Raw genomic sequence first — 25,662 nt, 5'->3', positions numbered from 1 at the left:
TTAGCAAATGTGTAGAGCAAGTAGAGAGCAGGCTACAGTCTAGTATATACTGTAGCACATAGTGTAAATATATCACACAGACTCATACACACACACACACTGACAGAGACAGAGATGAAGCAGATACACCACAGTGTCTCTTATCATTTGATCATTTAAGGTCAAAGACATGGTGCACAAAGACTATACAAGCAAAAAAAAGTAGAAAGTTGGAAAGATTAAAGTCATACAGATTTTAAAGAATACTACAGCAGGAGACACATTTTCAAGAACAGACAAGAAAGTCATTTACTCTAAAGAAAATCAGATCTTTAAAATGGTCTTTGTGAAATGACAAAAGAGTCAGTTTGACCAAAAAAAGAAAAAGACATAGAAGCAAATAGACAGGCCAACATCCATGCCCTGTGTAGATAGCGTAGTTGTAACAATACGAGGGCAAACAGCATTGACAGGTAGAGTATAATACAGCATTCAGTCAAATAGATAAACCCTGCTACTGAAATATCAATATCCTCACACCAATTTCACAACTATCATCTTACTCCTTAATAGACATTAATGTATGTATGTGCAGCTTAATAGGACCCAGAGATTTTAGATGCTATTAGGTTGACAAAGGATGAAAATAACAAGACAGAAGCATACGCTGCTTCTTTAAGTGTTCTCCTCAATCACTGTTTCATTTCAACAATGAAATGCGATGAAAAGACCATTAAAGCTCTATTTCATCGAGCGAGCAAACAACAATTTAGTCATTCTCTTTCATTTAAGTGCAGCATTTCCCTTACCATTGCCTTAGAGGGGTGGCCCGCCCCCTCCTGAAAGACATTTAAAAAATGTGCACAAATACTGTAAGTGCAGTAAAAGCTCCACGAGTGGAAAAAACCCAACTAGAGTAGCTTATTAGTGTAATTAATGTGCTTTAATGGCGGATTACATTAAAGTAGAGGAGACAGGAGGTAAAACATTTAGAAAGAGGCTCAACTCAGGTGCTGTGTAAAGGATCAGTGTAAATCATGCAAAAATATTCCAGTAGAATAAAAATATAGAGCAATAAATGTGCATAACATGTTCTCTTTGAGGTAATGCAACGTGTACTCGTGACCTCTCATCACCAGTCACAAAAATCATCTATTTCCCTCTCTGACAGGCCTTTTCCACAATACACAGTTGGACTTGTCATGGCTGGAAAAGCACAGGTGGAACTAATAATATTAACAATGGCTCCCTTCTATTCAAGAGCCATGACAGGGTGACAGTAAGCCGGCATGCACAATAACAGGAACCCTAAACTATTTCACAGAAAAGCAGTAAAGTAAGAGAAACAGAAAAATGCTGCTTAATCGTTAATCCCCTGTCAGATTTATGTTGAGACCTTTATGGTAGGGGGGCAGGGGGGGGGTCATGACTCCCATGTCAGGAACTTTATGCATATGGATTAGGCTGTTATTAGTTTGGGACTGAGGCTAAGTAGTTTGGAAAGAACAGCACTTTATGTGCATGCTATTTGGATGTAAATGTGAAACTCCAACAAATAAACATAGGAGGATATCTACTAACACTACTGCAAATTTGGATCAGGGCACAAAGTACTGCATCATCCCATTTTTTTATTATCAGTTAACAGAGTATTCAGTCACACAAATGAGCCCAGCTGCCACTAAAAGTCAGGAAAAAACAGATTTGAGCAAAAAAAAAAAAAAAAACATGGCTCTGCAGGAAGCAGTGAGCTAAAATGATGTGCAATATAATGTGTTTTTGTATTAGTGGTCTGAGTGTGGTGCTGAACAGAGAGCTCCTGCAAATGGACTTTACATACATCTTTTAATTTGCTGCAATACTCTTTGCTGTTATCACTAAAGTGTGTACAGTGTGTGAAGACCAAGCAAATGACTTCAATTTTAGACACAATTTTCTCAGCGGCAGGGCTCGGCCGAGAATGATGAATCAGGTTGAGCAGCTCTTTGTAGAAATTTCCAATTTTACCTTCCATATTTTGCACTGCTACACATGAACTCCCTAAAACAACGAATTGACACTATTTTTTTTATTATTTAACCCTTACATAGTGTTCAGGGTCTAATTTGACCCAATTTTTTATTTGAGAGAAGAAAAAGACAGACCTTAAAAACTTTTCTTTGAGCTAGAAATGTGATGATTTATCCTAATGTGACCTGGATTATACAAAAATGGAAATATTTCAAGAATCTTTTTTTTTTCTTGTCATTCCAGCCATGTAGATACAGTGGGGGAAATCATTATTGAACACGTCAACTTTTTTCTTTTTCAGTAAAAATATATATATATATAAAATGTACAATAATCAGGTTGTGAAGGTCTTGGGAGAGCTCTTTGCTTTAACCCATCATGAGATGTCTCTTGTGTGACACCTTGGTAACAAAAAACCTTTGTATAGCCCATCAACATGTACTAACCCAGCTGATATTAACTTGCACAGGAAGAGGTAGAATTACTCTCTAACTACTGCTTTGTCTTAGCGTGTTCAACACTGTTTCATTCCACTTTATTACACATAACTCTATTTATGAACTTAAATGGTTTGATTTCTTTATATGTGTGGATTTCTTTAGTTAATACCAAAGTCTGGTGAAAATGTCAATAACCTCATTGGAAATATATATACTGAAAACATGTTGACGCATTCACCAGTATTTCCTCCACTGTACATGAGAATAATGAAATATAGTACTCAGGTTCCTTTAATGGTAGTAAAAAAAACATATAAATACATTATACATTTAAAAAACTACAACTACAATAAACATCTACATAATAGGTATAAAATGTCAATAAATAAGTCAGTCAAGTAAAAAGATAGCTACTGCTCATGTTTTTCTTGAGTGTTTGACTCATATTTATTCAAATATTCAAAAACCACCAGGACTAATCACTCATTTATGAACGCCTTATCAGGTATTCAAATCCAAAATGATGTATTAGAGACTAATTATGAGAGGATAGTGATGAGAAACACACACCTGAATATGAACAGTATGTGAGGGTTAACTTTGTCACAACATCAATCACATTTCAGTCATTCATTAATAGAAAACCTATGGACAAACATAATATGACTGTTAAGAGCTCAACATAACTCTGGAAATGTATTGCAGGTTCATCAAATGTTCAGTGACAGCAGTTTTAATCCAATCCATGTGAATTTTCTTTAAACATGTTCCTGTACATGTATCTGCTTCTTACCAATATGTGCTTGTAATTCAATGTCATGTATCCCAACGGTACTGATATTGCATAAGATGATTCATCTTTGAACTTCCTTTGATCTCATTCACACCTGAGAATAAAAGGGTCAGTTCTTGGTCTTTCTCACTTGACTCTTGATTAATAGAAATCCCATTTCAGGTGTAGGAATATGCATTATACAGCTTGAATCATTTGAGATGAAATTCCACACACACACACACACACACACACACACACACACACACACACACACACGCACAGTTGACTGAAACATATACTAGAGTCACATTTACCCTTATTTCTATCTAGTCTATGTTCTCTTGCTTCATCTTGGCTTTTCACACTGTGTCAGATCCCCGGTGGCCCCCGCAGATCTGCTGGCCCCCACTGATTTCCCTTGGTGTTTGAGAAAGATATAGGAGTTAGCTGAAGGCAACGCCAGCGTGTCCCACCAGCCCGTGTGATGAAATCAATCCACAACATGTGTATCAGTGTGTGCTTTCTTTTTGACTGTACCAATCATTGCCCTTTCATGTGTGAATCAGTCTTTTACCTAATAACCCCCACTCTCTCTGCCTTTCTTTTTTTCTTTTGTTTTATTGTGTGTTTAACTTGTGTTATTAACTCCGTAACTTGATAGTTTACAGACTCTCTACCATCTCCATCTTTGTTGTATCACTTTTCTCTTATCTGTTTTGAGCTAGAGCAGTAGAGCAGCAGATGGGTGCAAGCGATAGCAAGGCAATGGCAGTCCTGTGTATTCACATCCATCCCGCCTTATAACCATCCAATGCTCTTAAGATTGATTGAACCCTGGCTCCTGCCAGCGGATGAAGCTGATAAGAGAGAGGAGGGGAGGGCAATGAGTCTTCTACCGAGGCCACCCACATGATACCACTTTATGATTAAACACAACGGACGTCAGTGTTAGAGTTATACCCGGCCGCGTTGTCCCATTACAGAACACTAGATGTTTATCATGGGAGTTGATTGATTTTGATGGCTGTGTAGTAGGGAATGACAAATTTTTTATTGGTTACATGATGCTCATTTGTGAGTGGAATCATGGTATCTGATGAAGACAGTGAGGACGGAGAGGGTCAGCTCGCCTCTGATAGCAAATAAAATGCGTAATGTGATTGTGTTGCGTTCAATAGAGCCTGGTTTTTCCCAGCAGGATGACAACATAATTCACTGAGATCTGTTCAGGATAACCAATTTAGTCATTGTTTTTAGCGCTCTAATTTGCTGTCGGTCGGTTAGCGTGTGGGTGTGTGCATTACAGTGCGCCCGATGTGTGTTTGCGTGCACGCTCACTGACTCATTTCAAACAGTGTAGCTTTGGAGGTGTGAAGTGGAACAAAGTATTGGTAATGAAGGAGATGGGACTATGTAATTATTCTGCACAGGAAGGATTACTGGTTTACTTAACCATTAATGGTTCACCTTGAAGTCCAAATGGTAAGAGGATATAACCCCACACTTCTCTGCCCCCCATTACCTTCACATGGACTAAAGACGTTTGGTATTAATTCACTGTTATTTAATGTAGACTTTGCATAGTTTCCAGCAGCCCCCTTTTTTTTGTCTTATTTGACTAGTTTGGCTAATGTAGTGTGGCAAAGTACTGTCGGGTATTAAGAAAAAGCATGAAAAGAGATTGATGTTTATGAAGCATGTTATGCAGTGCTGCTATTTGGTGTTTAGGAGAATATGTGGGTCAAATGAGAATCACAGACTTCTCGCCAGAAAATACAGTACTCAAAACTTCATTAATAGTTTTTTTTGTGTAAATGTAAAGTAACCCAGGAAGGATTTTCATGAAATAAAGTATTTGCAGCTGTTTTGACCTCCCATACACACTATGTTTTTAAAAAATCAGAATAGAGTCACCACCTTCCTTAGAATAGAGTTGAATTTAAGGCTTAAACAAATTGAAGAGGTACTCAACAGATGATATTTTATCCAGAATCTGACTGCAAGAACATGAAGCACTGGATGGAGAAACAGTTTTAAAGACACTTCTACTGCACTGGAGAAATGGAAAACACTACACAGAGGAGACATGACCTAAAACACTCTCTATTTGTGTGTGTGCATGCACGCATGGATGCGCATATATCCGAGCATTTGCCCGTGCAAATGTGCACATACGCCCATGTGCATTTCTGTGCGCATAGCGGATTGAGTGTGTGTGTGTGTGTCCTGCTGAATTGCTGCGAGTGTATCTCATCACTGACAAGAGAGAGTGAGGGTTGAGGGTGTGTCAAGGATTGCCTCCTATTTCAGCTCAGCTGCAGCAGGCTGGATTTCCATTTTTGTTCCCATTACCAAATAAAATGCACCCTGCTGTTAGAGCTGACACGGGGGAGAAAACACATTAATAGGAAAGGCTAACTTTTTTAAGCGGCTGTCTGGGCAGCACAAGTTTGAAATTGCACTTTTTCATATATCTGCTGCTATGATTGCTCCAATTTAAGAGGCCATAACACAATAAATATTGATTTGCAGTATGTAAGAAATATCATGTTGACCACAATCTTCTTTCAGTTTATATCTCAGGCTGAACACATAAAGGAAGTGTGCAAATCAAACTTGTTAGTGTGGACATGTATTGTATATTGTATTCTAGTCATTTTTTGGAATTTCTTTGCTACACTTCAGATTTAAAACTTTTGAAACAGTGAAAAAGAACATTTCAAAGTTGTCATATTTTATTTAAAGTAGTCTGATATGTTTACCTGGTCCTTTCATTTCTTTAGACTCAAAAGCCTCTGTTTTTATTTCAAAGGCTCTTTTTCTTTAACGTTTCGGTTACACACTCAGAAATGCAACACTTTAGATGTTGAGTTGAACCTATTGTTTTTCCTGTTAACTCATCAGCTCTAGAGTAAAAATATCCTATCTGAGCAAAGACTCAAAAAACTAAAACCTCTCTTCCCGTAGCTTCTCCGCTTGTGTTTTACTCTAGTAAAACTATTTTATTAATGACACCATCATGTAGCTCTCTTTCACATATTGAATATAAGAAGTATGTTTGAGTCCAGACTAAACCCTGTCCTTCACTGTCTTCTCCAGGAACCACAGTGATGACAATGACGGCTTTCGACGCAGATGACCCCGCCACCGATAACGCTGCGTTGCGCTACAACATCATCAGGCAGTCTCCAGACAAACCCTCCCCCAACATGTTCTACATCGACGCAGAAAAAGGCGACATCGTCACCGTCATCTCCCCTACGTTACTTGACAGAGAGGTGGGTCGACTGTGGCGAACGTGTGCTTGTGTTTGTGTGTCGCCGGTTCGGATCGATCGGTCCTTTTCCAAATGGAATATGTGTTTTTGCTGCTGTTGCTTCCTGTCTCAAACCTTATACAGTAGACATTTCTGAGAGGAGGCTTGTTTGCACATCTCTTTCTCAACATGTCACCAATGCTGCCAGTGAGCACATCATACTATGACATGTGTATGTGTAGATACAGTCATTTGGGCAACCTATATTTGAGTGTCTGAATGTGGAAGCACTGGTGCATTCCAGCAAGCCTCTCCACCCCCCCTCTAACCAGAGTGAGACAACGGGATGATTGCTTTTTCAGCAGGGTGACGAATGCCAGAAACATCGATTGGGCTCGCTGGTGGAAGAGGAATATTAGCTGTTGTCAGACACTTAGCGCATAGTTTAATTGAGGTGATACACACACTGATTCGCCGACTCTGGTGGTGTCCAACAAGCCTAGCTGAAAACCTCCCATCCGGAACTGCTGGAACCATAGCGTCTAACTACCCTGATGAGCCGCTCCCATAGCTACAGTTAACTGTTTAATAGAGGCATAATTGATTAAAAAGTATGATGAAATGAGATGTAATCAATGCAGTGAGCACCGTTCATGACTGGGAGAGACTGATTGAGAGGTGTACGTTGGCCTTTGTGGTTTCTCCTCTCTAGTGGAAAGTGAGACTTTTGAGGAATTTCTCTTCCAGGACATTTCAAAAGATAACTCTCCACTTTTCTGCAGCCAAGATTTATTACAATTTCTAACAGGGCGGTGTTCGGATTTGCAGCTGAATGCCTTTGCAGAAGGTTTATAGCCAAATTGTCAGCCTGCTTAAGGCCTCGATAAATCTCTGGCAAAAGCACGGATTCCTTCTGTCACTTTATTGTCCATAGGTAATAAAGTTATCAGTAAGTTCCTCAGAGTAACCAAGATCTGAGATCCAAGTCATATGTTGGCTCAGTCACATTGGAGTCATGCAAACTGAGATGTGCATGTTCAGGCTTTACCTATTCTGATACAGTTATCATAAAGGATAAGTTAAACTGTGAGGTATGAGTACTGTTAGAAATGCTGTGCCAACATGGACAACATGTTCTACAGCAAGTCAATGAACACAAATCTGTCAATCAAAATATCATTCTGTTGGGATAATGTTAAAATCACTTTGTTTAAAGCCTATTGTACTCCACTGTATACTGCCCACTAGTGGTGCAGTTACAGTAAGGCTAAATTTAACAAACTTAATGATGCACTGCCAATCCTGTTGAAGCTCCCTAGATGGACGAGTGCCAGTCAGTTGTTTGTACACCGCAATGTTCCCACCTTGAACACTCTTCTTAGGACTTTTCTGTCTACTTTAATGGTGCGGCTGAAGCACTCTACAAATGAAATGATTATGGCTTTAGCCATGCCTAAAAAGAGCAGTACCTGTTATTTCTCTAGTTTTCAGAGGCACTGGAGAGGGTTTTTGTATGTTTTTTTTAAGATATGCTTTTTCTTTCTTGTAGTATGTGTGTTGTTTCTTGTAGTATGTGTGCTGTTTCTTGTAGTATGTGTGTTGTTTCTTGTAGTATGTGTGTTGTTTCTTGTAGTATGTGTGTTGTTTCTTGTAGTATGTGTGTTGTTTCTTGTAGTATGTGTGTTGTTTCTTGTAGTATGTGTGCTGTTTCTTGTAGTATGTGTGTTGTTTATTGTAGTATGTGTGCTGTTTCTTGTAGTATGTGTGTTGTTTCTTGTAGTATGTGTGCTGTTTCTTGTAGTATGTGTGTTGTTTATTGTAGTATGTGTGTTGTTTCTTGTAGTATGTGTGTTGTTTCTTGTAGTATGTGTGCTGTTTCTTGTAGTATGTGTGTTGTTTCTTGTAGTATGTGTGTTGTTTCTTGTAGTATGTGTGCTGTTTCTTGTAGTATGTGTGTTGTTTATTGTAGTATGTGTGCTGTTTCTTGTAGTATGTGTGTTGTTTCTTGTAGTATGTGTGCTGTTTCTTGTAGTATGTGTGTTGTTTATTGTAGTATGTGTGTTGTTTCTTGTAGTATGTGTGTTGTTTCTTGTAGTATGTGTGTTGTTTCTTGTAGTATGTGTGTTGTTTCTTGTAGTATGTGTGCTGTTTCTTGTAGTATGTGTGTTGTTTCTTGTAGTATGTGTGTTGTTTCTTGTAGTATGTGTGCTGTTTCTTGTAGTATGTGTGTTGTTTATTGTAGTATGTGTGCTGTTTCTTGTAGTATGTGTGTTGTTTCTTGTAGTATGTGTGTTGTTTCTTGTAGTATGTGTGCTGTTTCTTGTAGTATGTGTGTTGTTTCTTGTAGTATGTGTGCTGTTTCTTGTAGTATGTGTGCTGTTTCTTGTAGTATGTGTGCTGTTTCTTGTAGTATGTGTGTTGTTTCTTGTAGTATGTGTGCTGTTTCTTGTAGTATGTGTGCTGTTTCTTGTAGTATGTGTGTTGTTTCTTGTAGTATGTGTGCTGTTTCTTGTAGTATGTGTGTTTTTATGGACTGATCTGGTCTGAAATAAAGATTGAATAAGAATAAAAATAAGGTTAACTCTTTATCAGGTGAATAACTATATTTGGCAACTTATGTAAACATCCATAATATCCTCCCCATGCCTCTCTGTAAGGTTGTAGAACCATGTGGATTTTTTATATCTACTATATATACTTCTTTCATAAGACTATTTATATAGACTTTTGTTACTCTACACCGGTGAGGAACCATATATGGTAACTTCATTGACCTTGATTTGCAACATAAAAATTAAATATTTAGAAAAAAGTCGTGTAATATCCCTCAATAACTCTTTAGAGTTGACATTTTTTGCCAAGTATTTCATTGAGTGCCCTACAAAGGGTTAAGTAGTCTTTTTAAGCTTTAAATGAAGATATGAGCAGAACACTATGGGATTAAAGGTATTTTTTTAAACAATATTTCAAACGCTTATACAACTGTGTGACAGATTACACATAATGAAGTGTCAAAGTCCATGAAATCTCCTCCATTTTATATGCTATCAAAGCGAAAGTGAAATCCAATGATGCTTTCTTTCTACTTAACAGCCATGCAGCTATGACTTACCATGCCTGCAATACTACTGTAGTCCTCTCCTCTATGGTGTTACTGCATTGTGATTGCAGATGAGGACACCTAAAAGCAATATAAGCCTGAAGCTCCATGTATGATTGCCTGTGTTGTATCTGCAAGTCTTCTATTTATCCCTTCATCCTCACAGCCCCATGATTCATTAATGTGATAGCTTTCTTCAAAACCATACTCGGGGGGTTTTAGCAAGAGTCCAGCTGCAGTGCAGTATCTCAGTAAAAAGGGGAGACTTCTTCAAAAGCACTGTCAGTCAGCAGAGCCAGATGGAAGTGCTGAAGGCGTGAGTTAGAAACTGTCCTCTAGGTTTGGAGAGATTTAAACCCAGCCGCTTCCCTTCATTCTCAGAAATATGGCTCCAGCACGACACCCATCGATTCCATCTGCCATCCAGAATGTAGTTTTTGAGGACAGCCTGCACAGCATATGTGTGCTGTATATGTGTTATACAGTGAGGAAGAGAGAGAGGTTTACACACCGAAAAAAAGGAAGAGATGGTCAAACTTTTGCCTGTGCACTCTCTGAATCCCTCAATTCAGGTGGAACCCTAAGTGTATTTGCATAGGCACCTCACCTGCCCCGGGTGGGGGGGGGGCAGAAAGTAATCCGTCAAAAATTGGAAAATCAATTTTGTCACATAGAGATTTGTTTGATTTTCCCTCTAGTGCTTTCTCTGAGGTGTAAAATCCTGTCTTGATATGCACATTTATTCCAGCGCTCTCTGTTTTTCCCCCCACTTCACTTTAAACACGTTTCTCCTCTTTCCTCGTCTATTATTCTGACACACGGCCGTGCTGGATCAATGGTGAGCTGTAATTTTTGACAGGTAATATCACGATGGCGTGAGGCCATTTTCATAAGTCTGACAAGACGGAAGAGTGCTCATATAGTATCTTGCACCTGATACACGTGACAAACCTCGCTTAATCATCCGGCCGCTGCTAGAAGAATAATTCAATCTGCTTTGCTAAAATGTCCATATTAAACTGGATATTTCTCTTTATGAGCTGAACCTGTGTGGTGGAGCTGGAATTGAAATAGTTTTACTGTTTTGCACATGTAGATAATGTTTAATAGGATTAGAAAAGTCAATATTAGAAGTAGAGGGACTTTCCAGATGAACTTATTGTTTGTGATTAGAGTGTAATAGGGAAGGAATTTGACTGGTAATGAGACAGAAAAGGGTTTGCTATCTCTCACTGGTGTTAATAAGCACGTTCCACCCTCTTTGCTCTATGTGAAGGCAAGCGTATGGCAGCTTGACAGAGGCAGAGTGTGGGGTGTTATGTTATCTTTCTGAAAGATGAGACTGAATTATGTTGTGTGTGTGTGTGTGTGTGTGTGTGTGTGTGTGTGTGTGTGTGTGTGTGTGTGTGTGTGTGTGTGTGTGTGTGTGTGTGTGTGTGTGTGTGTGTGTGTGAGAGAGAGAGAGTGTGTTCAAGTGTGTATATCCACAAGTGTGTGTGAAAATGAGCTTGTTAATGAGAGAAAATCAGCTATTCAGAGAAAACAAAATGTCATCACAGATGTTAGTCCCTGAGGGCAGAGACATTGTCCTGTCCTGATCTTGCATACTAAAGAATACATAATCTCTGTATATATCAGCTGGCTGATTAATCAATCGAACCCTAGTTTCCCTCCTGTCGTCACAGCCTGACTGGTGTTCATCCTTCACGCAGGCTTGTGAACTGGAGGAGCAGAGATGTGAATCAGTAAGGAAGGCTAGGAGACAGCAGGGGCAGTACATCTCTCTCTAGTCTGCAACAAGCTAGTTCTATATTGGCAGGTAGTTCTCACACTAATTGTAATAAACTATATAAGGGTCAATAAGGTTTTTTGTGTCCATGTGGTTTAGTCAAATTTAAAGGGGTTAAAATTTGAAAATTAACATATTAATAACTTTCATTCTTTTTTTTGTGGACCCAGCATCAAATTTCTGCTTTTAATCCATTTAGAGAGAATATATTAGAGGATTATTGCAAAAATGTCTAAGTGGTGTAACCATAACAACCTTGTATCAAATAATTCAAGCACTACATTCTCATTAAAACACCACATCAATTTGTTTGGCATGACCTTACATTATGACTTTTTATATTAAATAAAGCTAATGGAATACTATTGTTCTAAATATTACATTACAAATGTAAAGTAATTGTATAAATCCACTTAAATACACTGTAGGTGGATCAAATATTTATATTTTGTGGTTACACCATTTGACATTTTCAGGAGCATTCAGTCTTACTTTTGGTAAAGAAAATGGTGCAAATGTCATTTCAAATGATATAAAACCAACAAAAATACTAAATGTACATTTTAACAAACCTGATGCTGCTTTTAAAGATATTTTTGAAAGATATTTTTGAGTTGCTCATCTTGCCAACCCTTATTTATCACTGAGCCTTACAGTAACTTGCATTGAATACAAATTCTCAAATAAACACATACACACAAACTGTGAACTCATCCATTCTGATGTATATTATCCTTTGAGACAGGATGAGTACTAGTTTAATAGTGCAGACAGTTATTCTTAATGCAGACATGGGGAGGGGGGGGGGGGGGGTACTGTGAGCTAATGACTGGCACTAAATTAGAAAAATGAAAGGCGAGTGCTAAGGTTATTGGCTTTAAGTTCATACAGAATGTGTTTGATAAGTTACAGTGATAGAGTGATCACATTTCCTAGACAACCACACAGACCCAGACATCTGGCTGTACCACACACACACACACACACACACACATACACACACACACACACACACATACACACACACACACACACACACATACACACACACCTATCACTGTAATCTATTTTAGTGTACAGAGTGCGGGTGTACCGGCAGGATGTAACCAGAGAGGACAGACTGCTAATGGTAGTGTGACTTTCTGACTCTCTAATGCTCTCTGGCCAATCTGGGAGCTGTCACTGCTAAGGATAGCCAATCGATGGAGTCGGCCGACCCCTCCATCCCCTTCCATGTTCTACAAAGGTGAATTACATGGAGGTAAAATGGATGTCTGTTTGCATTTGTGTGTGAGTGTGTGTGTGTGTGAGTGTGTGTGTGTGTGTCTATGTGTGTCTGTGTGTGTGTGTGTGTGTGTGTGTGTGTGTGTGTGTGTGTGTGTGTGTGTGTGCGTTATATTGTTCAAGTAGATAAAACTTACTTGTTTTCTTAATTTTTTACTTTGCCATCTTTCTTGAACCCTTTCTATCAGTGAAGACGAGCGCTTGTTAAATCCATTTCACACTGTCAGACATGATGTACATTTTAACAGCCGATACAATACTGTATCTTTTTTTAACCGAAGGTGACTTTCAGATAGAAAAAGGAACGCTTAACGATCGCTGTCGGGGAAAAAAGATCCCCCCCCCCCCCCCCCTCATTCTCCAGTCTGAGTCAAAGCCTGCAGCCTGTTGTACTGTACACATAAGGAAATAATCTGTGTTGACAGACTGGCTGATATTCTCTGTTGATCCACACTCATCATCTGTCAGCAAACGATCCCTTTTGTCATCAGTTGGGTATATGGAGGACTACTTCGCAGCGGCTTGTATTATCCCCCTTGTTATGCTCAACTATTCAGAATGACAGGTAGATGGATGAATGTACACAATTATTCCTGATCAGCCGTATAGTACGGAATATCGGCTGTAAAAAAAGAAAGTGACCTGCCTGTTTGTTTGGTGTAACCTTGGCGCTGTGCTTCCCTGACAGTGTTTGGCTGATAAGAAAGCTTTATCCTGTCTAATGGCTTATTTGGCTCAGTGGCCAGAGTGGCTACACGCACCTTGTGTGTGTATGTGTAGGTGTGTGTATGTGTAGGTGTGTGTGTGCATGTGTAGGTGTGTGTGTGCTGTGATGAATGACAACCAAAGCTTTGGCAGGTTCCACTCTTGAGGAAAACTGCAGTCATTTTCTCCACTTTCGTTGTTGTGACCCCCCCCCCCCCCCCTCCTCCTCCCTCCTCCCTCCTCCTCCTCTATTGACCTCCCCCCCGCCTCCGCCCTTGGAGTGCCTGTTCATCACATTGTTTTCCTGCTTATTTTCATTTTGTGTTATTTCCTCTCTTTGTCTCCCTGCCTCACTTGTCCATCTCTTTTGTTTTTGTTTTTTTGTCCCCCCCCCCCCCCCTTCTTCTCTATCAACACTTCACTCTGGACATCCAATTACTCGCAGGTCATAGCATAGTGATTCCATTCAGAGCAGAGCGCCATTCAGCACTGAGGGGCCTCAAACAACCATTTAAATTACATCCTCGGCTGCCTTCTAGGAGTCGCCGCTCCATGCAAAATGTTGTTCTCAACCATTTCTAGGGGCCACCGCCTAATCTGACCACCCCCACCCCCCAAAAAAAAATAAAAAACATAATTGAATGTCAGTCGTCACATAAAGATGCTTCCCTCTCTTCAATTAGCTTCTCGTTTCCTCGTGTCACGCAGACGAGACAAAAGCAGACAGAGAAATATTTACTCCTCCCCAGGTAGAGACTGGAGAGAGTTATTATATTATGTCATTTATATGCAAATAATACAGCACGGGGGAACACATTGATAAGATTTCATTACAGCAGATCTGATGTGCACTTCAGTTTATAAACTCCCTTTCATTCCCCCTATTATGATTTTGGAGATTGGAAAGGTGCAAGTAAATGAGCTGGGGTTGGAAGGAGATGCGGGGAAAGTACGGATGGAGTTAGAGGAGGAAGAGGAGGAGGAGAGGCATGGATTGTCAGTGTTGAAGAGATGCAGCGACCAGGAAGAAGGGGCGAATGATCAGAGTGAGGGTTGAAGTGCCGGTTTGATTTCTGCTAAGAGATTCAACCTCTGCTAGCAGCTTAATGGAGAAGAAGTGAGATGGAGGAGAAGGTTCATGGGTGCAGAAACAGTGGCAAGGCAAAGGGGGAACAATAATTCTAGCAACAGCATAGCGATTTTATTCATAGCAACAACAACGAACCCCAGACGCACTTTATATTCCTCCGGCCCCAAGAAATGTTTTTTCACCCATATCCACAGCTTCAGAGTTCTTCAGGGTAATTTAAAGATACAGAAGTGTATATCTGCAAGAGCTGAGAGAATCAAGACCTACACTGTACAAATGAAATACAGCCAGTGTATATAAATGAACTACTGTACAGCCACTGTAGACTACAAGCACTGTGAAATATATTCATAGGCCTTTTTACCCTTCAAAAATGGTCGATATGGAATATTTCTACTTTATACTGTTGCATCCTGTATGAAGTGGCTCGCTATGCATTTTTATCTGGCTCTTGCACGAAGGGAGGGTGGAAACAGATGTTTGTTCTGCAAATTGATCGTTTTTTAGCGGTGATTAAAATAGACTGATAGTTCAGATTGATTTCAATGTCTCTTTTTAGTTGTGTAATGGAACATAGTTGATCCATGATGTTGTATGGATTGCCCCTATAGATTGGCATGCTTGTGAATCATGGACCAATTGCAAAAACCTCCTGTTGTCCTCGAGTCAAGGAAGGAAGGAAGGAAGGAAGGAAAGGTGGAAGAAAAAGAAGGAAGGAAGGAAGGAAAGAAAGAAAGGAGGAAGAAGGAAGGAAAGGAGGCAGGGAGGAAGGAAGAAGGAAGGAAAGGAAGGAAGGAAGGAAATGAGGCAGGGAGGAAGGAAGGAAGGAAGGAAAGAAGGAGGGCGGGAGGAAGGAAGGACAGAAGGAAGGAAGAAAGGGGGATGGAGGAAGGAAAGAAGGAAGGGAGGAAAGAAGGAAGGGAGGAAAGAGAGGAAGGAAAGAAAGAGAGAAAGAGGGAGGAATGAAGGAAGGACAGAAGGAAGGAAGAAAGGGGGATGGAGGAAGGAAAGAAGGAAGGGAGGAAAGAGAGGAAGGAAAGAAAGAGAGAAGGAGGGAGGAATGAAGGAAGGACAGATGGAAGGAAGGGAGGAAGGAAAGGAAAGAAAGGAAAGAAGGAAAGGAGGCAGGAAGGAAAGAAGGAAAGGAGGAAGGAAGGAAAGGAGGCAGGGAGGAAGGAAGAAGGAAGGAAATGAGGCAGGGAGGAAGGCAGGGAGGAAGGAAGGAAGGAAGGAAGGAAGGAAAGGAGGAAGAAGGAAGGAAAGGAGGAAGAAGGAAGGAAAGAAGGAGGGCGGGAGGAAGGAAGAAAGGGGGATGGAGGAAGGAAAGAAGGAAGGGAGGAAAGAGAGGAAGGAAAGAAAGAGAGAAGGAGGGAGGAATGAAGGAAGGACAGATGGAAGGAAGGGAGGAAGGAAAGGAAAGAAAGGAAGGAAGGAAAGGAGGAAGAAGGAAGGAAAGAAGGAGGGCGGGAGGAAGGAAGGACAGAAGGAAGGAAGAAAGGGGGATGGAGGAAGGAAAGAAGGAAGGGAGGAAAGAGAGGAAGGAAAGAAAGAGAGAAGGAGGGAGGAATGAAGGAAGGACAGATGGAAGGAAGGGAGGAAGGAAAGGAAAGAAAGGAGGCAGGAAGGAAGGAAGGAAGGAAAGGAGGAAGAAGGAAGGAAAGAAGGAGGGCGGGAGGAAGGAAGGACAGAAGGAAGTAAGAAAGGGGGATGGAGGAAGGAAAGAAGGAAGGGAGGAAAGAAAGAGAGAAAGAGGGAGGAAGGAAGGAAGGAAGGACAGACAGAAGGAAGGGAGGGAGGGAGGAAAGAAGGAACAGTCAAAATAGACAGGGTCAACTTGACCCGGGAGGACGACAGGAAGGTTAATGGAGACGGTAACTGCTGTAGATACAAGTCATGGACAGGCAGTGCGGCGCTAACAGGGATTTTTTAGGAGCAACAAGTGACATTTTCAGGTGTTCTGATGTAAGCAGGTCACTTTCCTGAGGTGAATGTTTGTTTGGTGGCTCATTCAACAATCTAAGCTTCAGGCAGGGGCGCTACAGATTTTAGGGCTCATGAAAAGATGTCACATTGGGCACCGCCACGAACCACAGGCTGCACCTCCAGAGCCCCACACACAGTCAAAGCTTTAAATAACTCTACCTGTACATGATTGCAACTCTTTTGGTAGTTCAGTAATAACTGTGCAATATTTACTGGCATCGAGCTGTGAAAATATAACACTGCACAGCCAATCCCAGCCAACCTACACAAGTGTGGTGTGGAAACTTGAAGCCTCCTGTGCACATACACTGAGAATGGACTTCAAGTCTAGTAGGAGTCGTTTTTTGTCCAGCAGTTAAACTTCTGAGATGAAAAACATTTACATATTAATAGATTTTTAAAGAGGAAGAAGGAGTAGATGCAATTTTAAAGAATAGAAAGTGCCATTTACTATCCTCTTCCTCATTAAATCTCACAGATATCCATTTAATTCTCTTTTGCAGCACCATATGGTGATAAGTGGCAGGTTTGTTGTTCTTTTGCTCGGATAATATTAATGAATTACACTTATTGGCTTTCTTTTCTGCATATTATTGCTGCTTATTTATTTACTAAGAGTGGATGTCATCAACTGGAGTAGTTCACCTGGTTCACTGCTGCTCTGCTCTGCTGTGTGAAAGAGAAACACAAGAGAGCAGTGGAGAGGAGGATATACTGCAGCCGTAAATGACAGCAAAACACATTCATGTTTATTTATGTTATTTACCTAATTTATGTGCACTGGTTTTACTTCAGCTCACTGTGAGAGTCTCTCTTGCGTATTGCTGTCTTTTATGGCAGCACTACTCCTCTTGTCTGCTCTGAGGAGACCCTGGGGGCATGACTCCACACACAGCACAGCACAGAGGAGACAGTTACTGTACATGCAATAAAAGCTTTATGAGTAAAAAGTCAATGAGACTAAGCATTTAACCCTTACATACTGTTCCTATACTGACTCATAATTAGTCTCACATTCATCAATCATTAATAATTGTTTGATTGATCCTTCTGTTTGATTCATCTTATGGAAAACAGACTTTTACAATTATTTATTATTTATTTTATGGTCCAGGATAACATTTTATAGAATATGATGAATACAACATGTTATAATGCTGTTTTTTTTTTTAACTGAAGGAGGTCAAATTTGGGTATTTGCATATATAAAAATGTATATCAGCTGTACAAAAAAAGTATTTTATTTTGTATACTGTGAGTCACATTAGGAAAAGTACACCCTGAACAGTATGAAAGGGTTAATAAAATAAGCCGCTTCACTACATAAGCAAATGAAGAGCGTGTCTGTTGCGTTAGCGCTGCTGATTTGAATGCATGGTGGCAGGAAAGTGGCTGCCAACACCTGGTCCCTAATAATTATACTCTTTGAAAACAGTGCAAATGAAAAGGACTTTCATCAGTAAGCCATAGACCCAATCACCATTGTGTTACCTTTTTTGTGATAGTGGCTTGACAGACATTTATTTGGAGATCTTCAAAATTGCCACTTTAATGTGGTAATTATTCATATTATGGTAATTCAGACACAGATTATTTTTATATGCCTTAATACATGTGTGGAGGCTGCTGTTACAGCCACACTCAGGAAAAGTCAAGTCAAATAAGAAAAACTTCTTCTTCCAGAACTCAACAAAGTTGAGAGTAAACACATTCATCTAAATGATTGGCCTGTTTAAGCTCTAGTGTGTGTTTCTCTACCTGATGTTTGCTTCCTGTTTCATAAATGAGGTGGTATACAATCAGATAACACTTCCTCACACATAGATAATGTCTTTAACCTGGATAGAAGTCCAGAAAAGAAAGTGAAACGCTGACATGCTTAAGAGTACATTACCAAGAGATCCCATTATAAAGAGTAGTGTATGGTCTCCTTATGTAATGGCCAGTAGCCAGAGAGCTGGCAGTTGTAATCAATACAGTGTAGTTGGTGTGAACCCAACCACCTCACGTTTGCTCGTTCTTTCCCCGAAATGAACAAGGTTGGACAGCGTTCATGGGCATTGATGAAATCGGTACCCCCTCTTCTCCCCCCTCCATGTCAATCCTTCCTCTCCTCAGCATCCTCCTCCTCCTCCTCCCTCCTCCACTCCCTCCTCTATCATGCCTCTGTCCAGTTGCATTAGTGAGGAAATGAGATTCCCCCTAATTAATTAGATCTCTGAGTGCTAAAGATGAAGATTACATTCCAATGAAGGTTAGAGGTGTCAATCACAGTTTTTTTTTTTTAGGCTGAGCATTCCTCAAGATAAATTGAGCCCCCTGGGCATTGTGGGTAAAAGTGCGCGTTGTTAATCTTTTTTTTTTTTTTTTTTTCCACCTTTGCTTTAATTGAGTCTCACCGATAGTAGTCAATGAAGGCCTGGGACCAGAGAGGACAACAAGAAAGAGAATTATATTCACCATAAAGAACAGGCAAGAGATGCATGACTGGAAGAGACAAGCGAGGAGGAGAAAATGGAAATAAGAAGGATGAAAGAATGAACGTGAAAAATGTGATCACTCTGGGGATGGAACAACAGAGGGGAAGAAGGCAGGACAAATTCGATGATAGAGTTAAAAGTCTATCAGAGAGAAAATATCATCCTATAAAAGAATGTGTGGAAATGTGTCAAAGTAAGCAATTTATGTAGATTATCATATTTATTTTCTCCTTTTTGTGTGAGTGTTTTGCAGTGATTCATTTTCTTTTCACATCATGATTATGACTTTGTAAGAAGTCACAGTTAGATTTTTGCCAGTTGGACAGACCCTTAAGTGGATCATTAATGAAAGATATGTTAACACTTTACTTCAAGTCTCTCTATTCATAAGCAGCATTCAAATGATTCAATAAATGGTCACACACATTGTAAGCTGTATAATTATACTAATGTAGTTATCAGAAATACTGTTAAATAAATAAATAAAAACCCAGTTGCAGAAATATTAAGTCTAGATCCCTTTTGTCATTCCCTGTCTGTCCTTGTGACACTCTCTTTCAAATATTCACAACGTATCCCAATCTGAATTTATTTTCTTCCTTTGGGAAATACATTTTACTGGTCCAAAAAAAGGAAAAACAATGTTTTATTCCTATCAGCACATTAAATGACAGCTAAGTCATCTCTTCCCTTGTGGTTTGCGGGAGTTCAATGAGTTTTTTTTTTTTCAGTGTACATTCTGTAACCCGCTTGGCATCCCAGAGTGCTGTAATGACTTTTCAAACATCCATTATTTATGTCCATGTGGCACATGAGTTGAAACAGTGCAGCAACACAATCTGTTCAAAGTCTAAAAACTTGAGAAGCTGGCAGATAATAGAGAAGTTCTGTCTGTCAACTGAATTGCCACATCAAGTCGTGATTAAAGAATTAGCTCTGAGGCGACGGTGCGGCGCAGAAGACGACAAAAATAGTTCCATCATCACCTTGAACTCCGTTATCCCTCCGTTATCCCTCCTTTACCTTGTTTTCCTGTTACTATCCGACTTTTAGAATTCACAACCTTTGGCTTTTTTCGCTAATGAAAAGGTTGGCTAAAATAATGAGGACATTCTACTGTTTACTCTGGTGGGACCGACTGAAGCTTTGGTGATTCTCATTAAAGCACCTCGTGTTCTTGCTCTTTCCCCTTTCTGTCTTTGCATCACTGCAGTGGTGGAAAAAACTATTTAGATGTTTACTCAATGTGACGACCCCCCCACCAGACACACTCCTTGTCCTTTTACCTTTGCAGGAGCCTGATGGGTGGAGTTGGGTCGTCAGGGTAATTCAGTTCACCTGGACTGTCACTTGCGCTCTCTGACTTCCACTATGTTTGGTGTTGGTTATATTTAGTTAATGTATCTTTTAATTATGTTCAATAAATGTATTTTTAGTTACAACTCATTCATGTTCTCCCCTGCTTTGTCCATCCATTGAGCCAGGGTGACACTCAAATAACAATACTAATATGATGCTATCATAATATAAAAACTAATAAGTAAAGTAATAGGAAATGCAATTAAAATCATGAATAAAAGCTGTACTGTATGTAATGTGTGTAGTTAAAACTGTTGTGGAAGCATCAGGTTTGTAGTGATGTTCTGTGGTTGTAGGTATCTTAACTGGTGATGGTAGATTCTCCACCTAAACAGACAGTGTCCATGATGATCTGGGTCTCTGAGAATGGCCAGTGTGGTCCTGCAGCAGTGGTTGAACAATGTCTATGGAGGGGAGCTGTGTTCCTGTGATCCTCTCTGCAGTTTTAATAGTCCTCTGGAGTACAGGTCAGATTAGACTGACTGGGTTCAATTTCTACTCAGTCTAATCTGGTCGGGTCTCTCTCTTCTATGACTTCACATTTGTTACGAGGATATTACAGTTATAATTTTGCATCTCTTTCCCACTGTGACTGTTTGCTAATTGATCAAATTAATACTTCTGGTGTTTGCGTTCTCACTGTGTTTGGGTGTTTTTGGATCCACCACATTTTGGATCGAGTCTGTTATGTTGGGTATATTCTGGTCGGGCCTGGCTGTACTGGTATCCCCCTCAGGTTGGGTCTCTCTTCTTTGAAAATAAGTGAGTACCTTTCATCCACAGATGTTGTAGAGGGAAGACTTTTCTTTCTGAAATCTAGGATTTGCTCCTTAGTCTTGACAGTGTTTAGGACAAGACTGTTTTTGTTCCCCTAGGAGAGGGTCTCACTCACTCGCCTGTAGTGTGATTCATTATTTCCCTTGATAAGTTCTAGGATGGTGGTGTCACCTGTGATTTTAAAAATGTAGCTAAGTTCATGAGTGGACAGGCAGTCATGAGTGTAGAGGGGAAAGAGTTTAGGGGCTGAGACAGCAGGCCTGAGGGGATGTTCAACACTGCTGATACTCTGTTCCCCAACCTAAGCACCTCAGGTCTTTCTGTCAAAAAATCTAAAATCCAATTGCAGATAGAAGTGGGCAGCCCCAGATCTGCCAGCTTTGCTACCGTCTTATTGGGGTGGACAGTGTACAAACTGAACTATATCCCAGAAAAGAAATAGGAGATGGGGTTGTCCAAGCGTTCTAGGGCTGAGTGGAGAGGGAGGACACGACATCATCCACTGATCTGTTTTCCCATTAGGCAAATTATAGTATTGAGTATTGGTGGTCACAGTGTAAAGTGGAGTCCATGAATTTCAGCACTAGTTTCTTTGGGCACTCAATAGCAACTGATGTGAGAACCGATGGATGGAAGTTATTCATGCAGCTTGTATTTGGCTTTTTTTGTGTGTGTTTAAAGTGGTACAGGACGACATCCTGAGCCAGTGAGGTGTTGAATATGTCAGTACAGGAACTCTGGATGACTAGTCTGTCTGGCCCTGCTGCTTAAAGGGGGTTAACCTGATCAGAGAACCTACTGTATGTGCATGTCGGGTATCAAAACAGGTGTAAAAACCATCAGGTCTATCTGAGGGTGATGTCTAAATTGTTAATTGTGTGCTTGTTTCTCTTGATTGCCTGGATGCCTGTTGTGGTTATTATAGCGGCATTCCTGTTTTTCTGCATGAGTCCTTTTTGCTGCCATGATCGATTTCAGCAGAGCATAACTGGTCAACTGATACTTTTGGTTGTTGCCTGACTATAAAGCCATGTTGCATTCTTTGATGTTAACTTGGACATCTTGATTAAACCATGGTTTCTGATCAGGGAAAAACCCAGATAGTCCTGAGGGGCAAACACATAGATGTACACCAGCTGATGTAACAGCTAACAATATTATCTGTGGCCTCCCTAAACTCGTCCATGTCAGTTGTATCAAAGCAGTCCTGCAGTCCAGCACAATCCTGACCGTGACCAGTTCAGCTTTAAGCCTCTTGCTGTGTGAGTGCTGTGAAGTTAGACCTAGGGACTGCAGTGTATATATCTTTTTTGATATATTACTGTAGCATTGGACCAGTGTGTTATTTCCTCTGGTAGGAAAGGTGATATATTTTTCATATCTTGGCGAAAATAGACTTCAGATTATAATGATTAAAGTCTCCCAGCACATGAAGGCAGCATCAGGATATGTATTCTTATCCTTACTGATTGTGCTGCAGAGCTTTCTCACCACTCCTCAAAAGTAGGAGGATTTGTTCTGACAGTGTTGCTACTGACAGAAACATTTCACTAGCTGATAGAGGCAGATCTGTTTGCAGTTCAATAGTTTAATGAAGCGGTTCCCAACCGACTGTACAGGTCAGGCCTTCTCCAAAGCTTCATGAGGTAAGCCTGATGATTAATGAGGCGGGGAAGAGTAAAAACAAAAACAAAGTTGGGCTCATTTTTTAGACATTTCTTTAATCTACAGTACTGGAGAGTTTGTTTTTTTCTCTTTGAGCCTCAAACACTTATTGGAATAAAACCATTTGAGAAGTTTAACAGGGATGTATTCTTTGGTGCAGCTGCTAAATGCTTCTGAATTGTGGCAAGGGCAAGGGTACCAAACTAGATATTGCTTTTTTGCAAAGGGGTCCATAGCCCAAAAGTCTGGTAACCACTGATGTAACCCTTACATACTGTTTAGGGTCTAATTTGACCCGTTTTTACATCTGAGAGAAGAAAACCTTAAAAACATTTCTTTTAGCCAGAAATGTGATTACTTATCCTCCTAATTTTATATAGGTTATACAAACAAGGAAATATTTCAACTTTCTAAAAATGATTTTGTGCAGCTGACTCACATCAAGAACCACCATTCAAAAACACAGTCTATTCATCATTCATTGAAATGTTATCATGTAATGATGGACCATTGTATAGTGTGATTGCAAATATCTTTTCTTCATCGACAAAAAGCTAAAGAATAAACTCTGGCTGCTCTCTAAAAGTCTCATTAAGGTTTAACCACCAATGTATTAATGACTGATGAGGTGTTCATGAATGATTTGTGGTTCTGAAATTATGTATAGAGACTAACGATGAGGGAATACTGTGAAATGCCCAAATATGAACAATATGTAAGGGTTCATCTTTAAGTTATTCAATGTTTTATGTTGTAACTACATTTTTCAGATAAGTAGTCAATGTAGTGGAGTATAAGCATAAAGCAGCCTCAAGTCCACCACTATTGCAAAGGCACATAGTGTCTGTTATGAATCAAACTAATCCTGAATGTCCTACATGTTCACTGCACCCACTATACCAAAATGTTATAAGCCTCAATCCTTTAAAAGCTGGCTGAAAGATTTAAAATGTGTCATTTCTCTAAAACAAACAAAGCAAAAGTGGCAATAGAAGCCAAATATTAGCCAAACTCAAATATTGTCTCATTCACATAATATGCACGCAGAAAAAAAAGAAAAAATAACACAAGACCTTTTTAAAATTCAGAAGTAATCTACGAGAGTGGAGACTTGTGACTTTTCCTGTGTATCCTAAGGAGGTATTGAAAGGGCAGCGGAGAGGAGGAGCGTGGAAAAGACCAAGAGGGTGAGACCTGAGAATAGAGAGATGAAAGAAGAGTGACAAGCAGAGCGAGGCATGCAGGTTGAGGGGAGTATAATTAGGGTGAGACAACATTTCAGCTGCTTGGAGGGAGGGGGGAAACATCTAGGCTAAGTGGAAGTGAGGGCTTGGGTAATGTCAGCGAGGTCTTGGTGACGCTGTACTGTCATTAGTCGTAGAGAGAGCTCCAGCACTCTTACCTCCCTCTTATCTTTCTCTCCTCCCTTCCCTCATGCTGTCTCCCCCTCACACCCCTTAACTTCCAACCCTTATTTTTTCCCATCCTCATTGACCTGAGGATAAAGAGTATTTGTCAACAGCTCTTACTCTCCAGTGATCCCCCCCTCCCCCTACAATAGCCCTTCAGGCGAGAATTAATTTCGCCCTGTCTCCATGAGAAAGTGCATTGATTGGAAAAGTTTGTTGTTGTGTGCTCAGTACTTTTTTTTTATTATTCCCTTTCCCGTGCCACTCTCCCTTTGCTGATGAAATTCAGCTTGGTTCATTGCCTCTGCTAAAGCAGACAAGGGCCTATATCTCCTTAGGTGACCGTCTTTAATGGCCCCCGTGAATAGATCCCTTCAAATGGCCATCTGCGACGCCTCCTTCGGTGAAGACATAGATCAGCTGTCTGCAGCTTGGATCAGTGGTGATAGTTTCATTCTGTTGTAAAAGAGAAAATGAGAAGGGGAAGTTGGCGTTGACACAGATTTGGGCATATGTGCGGAGGTCATACAGTAATTCCCCTCATGGAGCCCAGCAGTGGGATTCTGTAAATTGGCCTTTATTTCGTTAAGCCCACTGCCCACTGACTGTCAAATAGGGAGTTAAACGTTCTGTCCTGCCACTTTCCATTTAATCTAGTTTCATCTATTTGTAGCCAGTCTCAGTCAGAGTTGGATAGAATGCACTCAAACTAGCATCGCCTTCCTACTGTTCCCTCTCTCTGGTTGGAGAAGTGCTATTCTCCCTGGACATAAATACAAACAATGCATTGCTTTATGTTTCTATCTTAGATGTGTGCTCACAGTGTATTCACAGCAGAATCCCGCAGGAGGCTGCAGATGACTAGAAAATAAGACAACAGTGTGAAACATAAATAGATTTCAAAGATCAATATTGACTGTCAGCCATGTTTTTGTAGTTTTTATTTTAGATATCTCTATATTCTGTGAGGAAATGCCTCAACTGACCTCGCTTTAATATTATTTGTGGCTCTATTATATGAAGCTGATGAAACCTTCCAACCTGTTGTTTGGGTTATATTTATTGTTTGTATTCTCTTGAGTGAAGAAATTCAAAAAGTCTTCATTTCGCTGTCATTTGCAGTCACATCAGCCCTGTTTTGATATTGTCCATCCTATAATTCAATAGCTCAGTTTTTTTTGCTATTGGGTAGATTTATACCTGAAATATAATGTGCCCAAGGACCCTCAATGAGCACAGGCATGTGTGCCAAATGTGTTTAGAAAATTGGATATGGCACCCCATTCATTCCTTTGAAAGTTGCTCATTGAGCACATATCTTGGAATAAGGTTTTCACTCTTTCTCTTTTTTTAGGGCCTTTAGAGCATGTGCACTGAGGTCCATCTGAGCCAGTTGACAGCACACTTCCTGTTGGTTTTCTAAATACATGAACAGCATGAAAATAATAGTGATACAGCTATTCTATTCTTTCTTAATTGAATTTGATTGAATGGATCCAATTCTTATTCCATAAAAAGCCATGTCTTCTGTAAAGGTTGTGTTTGTGAAAATGAAGCCCAC

At 40.1% G+C, this 25,662-nt stretch overlaps 1 protein-coding gene across 1 annotated transcript in view; it reads left to right on the top strand.

Moving 5' to 3' along the window:
- The window catches only part of cdh13 (cadherin 13, H-cadherin (heart)), a 263,838-nt gene that overhangs the window by 129,985 nt on the left and 108,191 nt on the right, over positions 1–25,662 (top strand). The window contains exon 8 of the mRNA XM_053319996.1: positions 6,304–6,482. Within this exon, the coding sequence (XP_053175971.1) occupies positions 6,304–6,482 (179 nt within the window). The remainder of the gene's footprint in view (positions 1–6,303; positions 6,483–25,662) is intronic.

This window comes from Scomber japonicus, chromosome 5 (genome assembly GCF_027409825.1).
Source record: "Scomber japonicus isolate fScoJap1 chromosome 5, fScoJap1.pri, whole genome shotgun sequence".
Classification (NCBI taxonomy): domain Eukaryota; kingdom Metazoa; phylum Chordata; class Actinopteri; order Scombriformes; family Scombridae; genus Scomber; species Scomber japonicus.
This window is presented reverse-complemented; position numbering and strand designations above follow the sequence as displayed.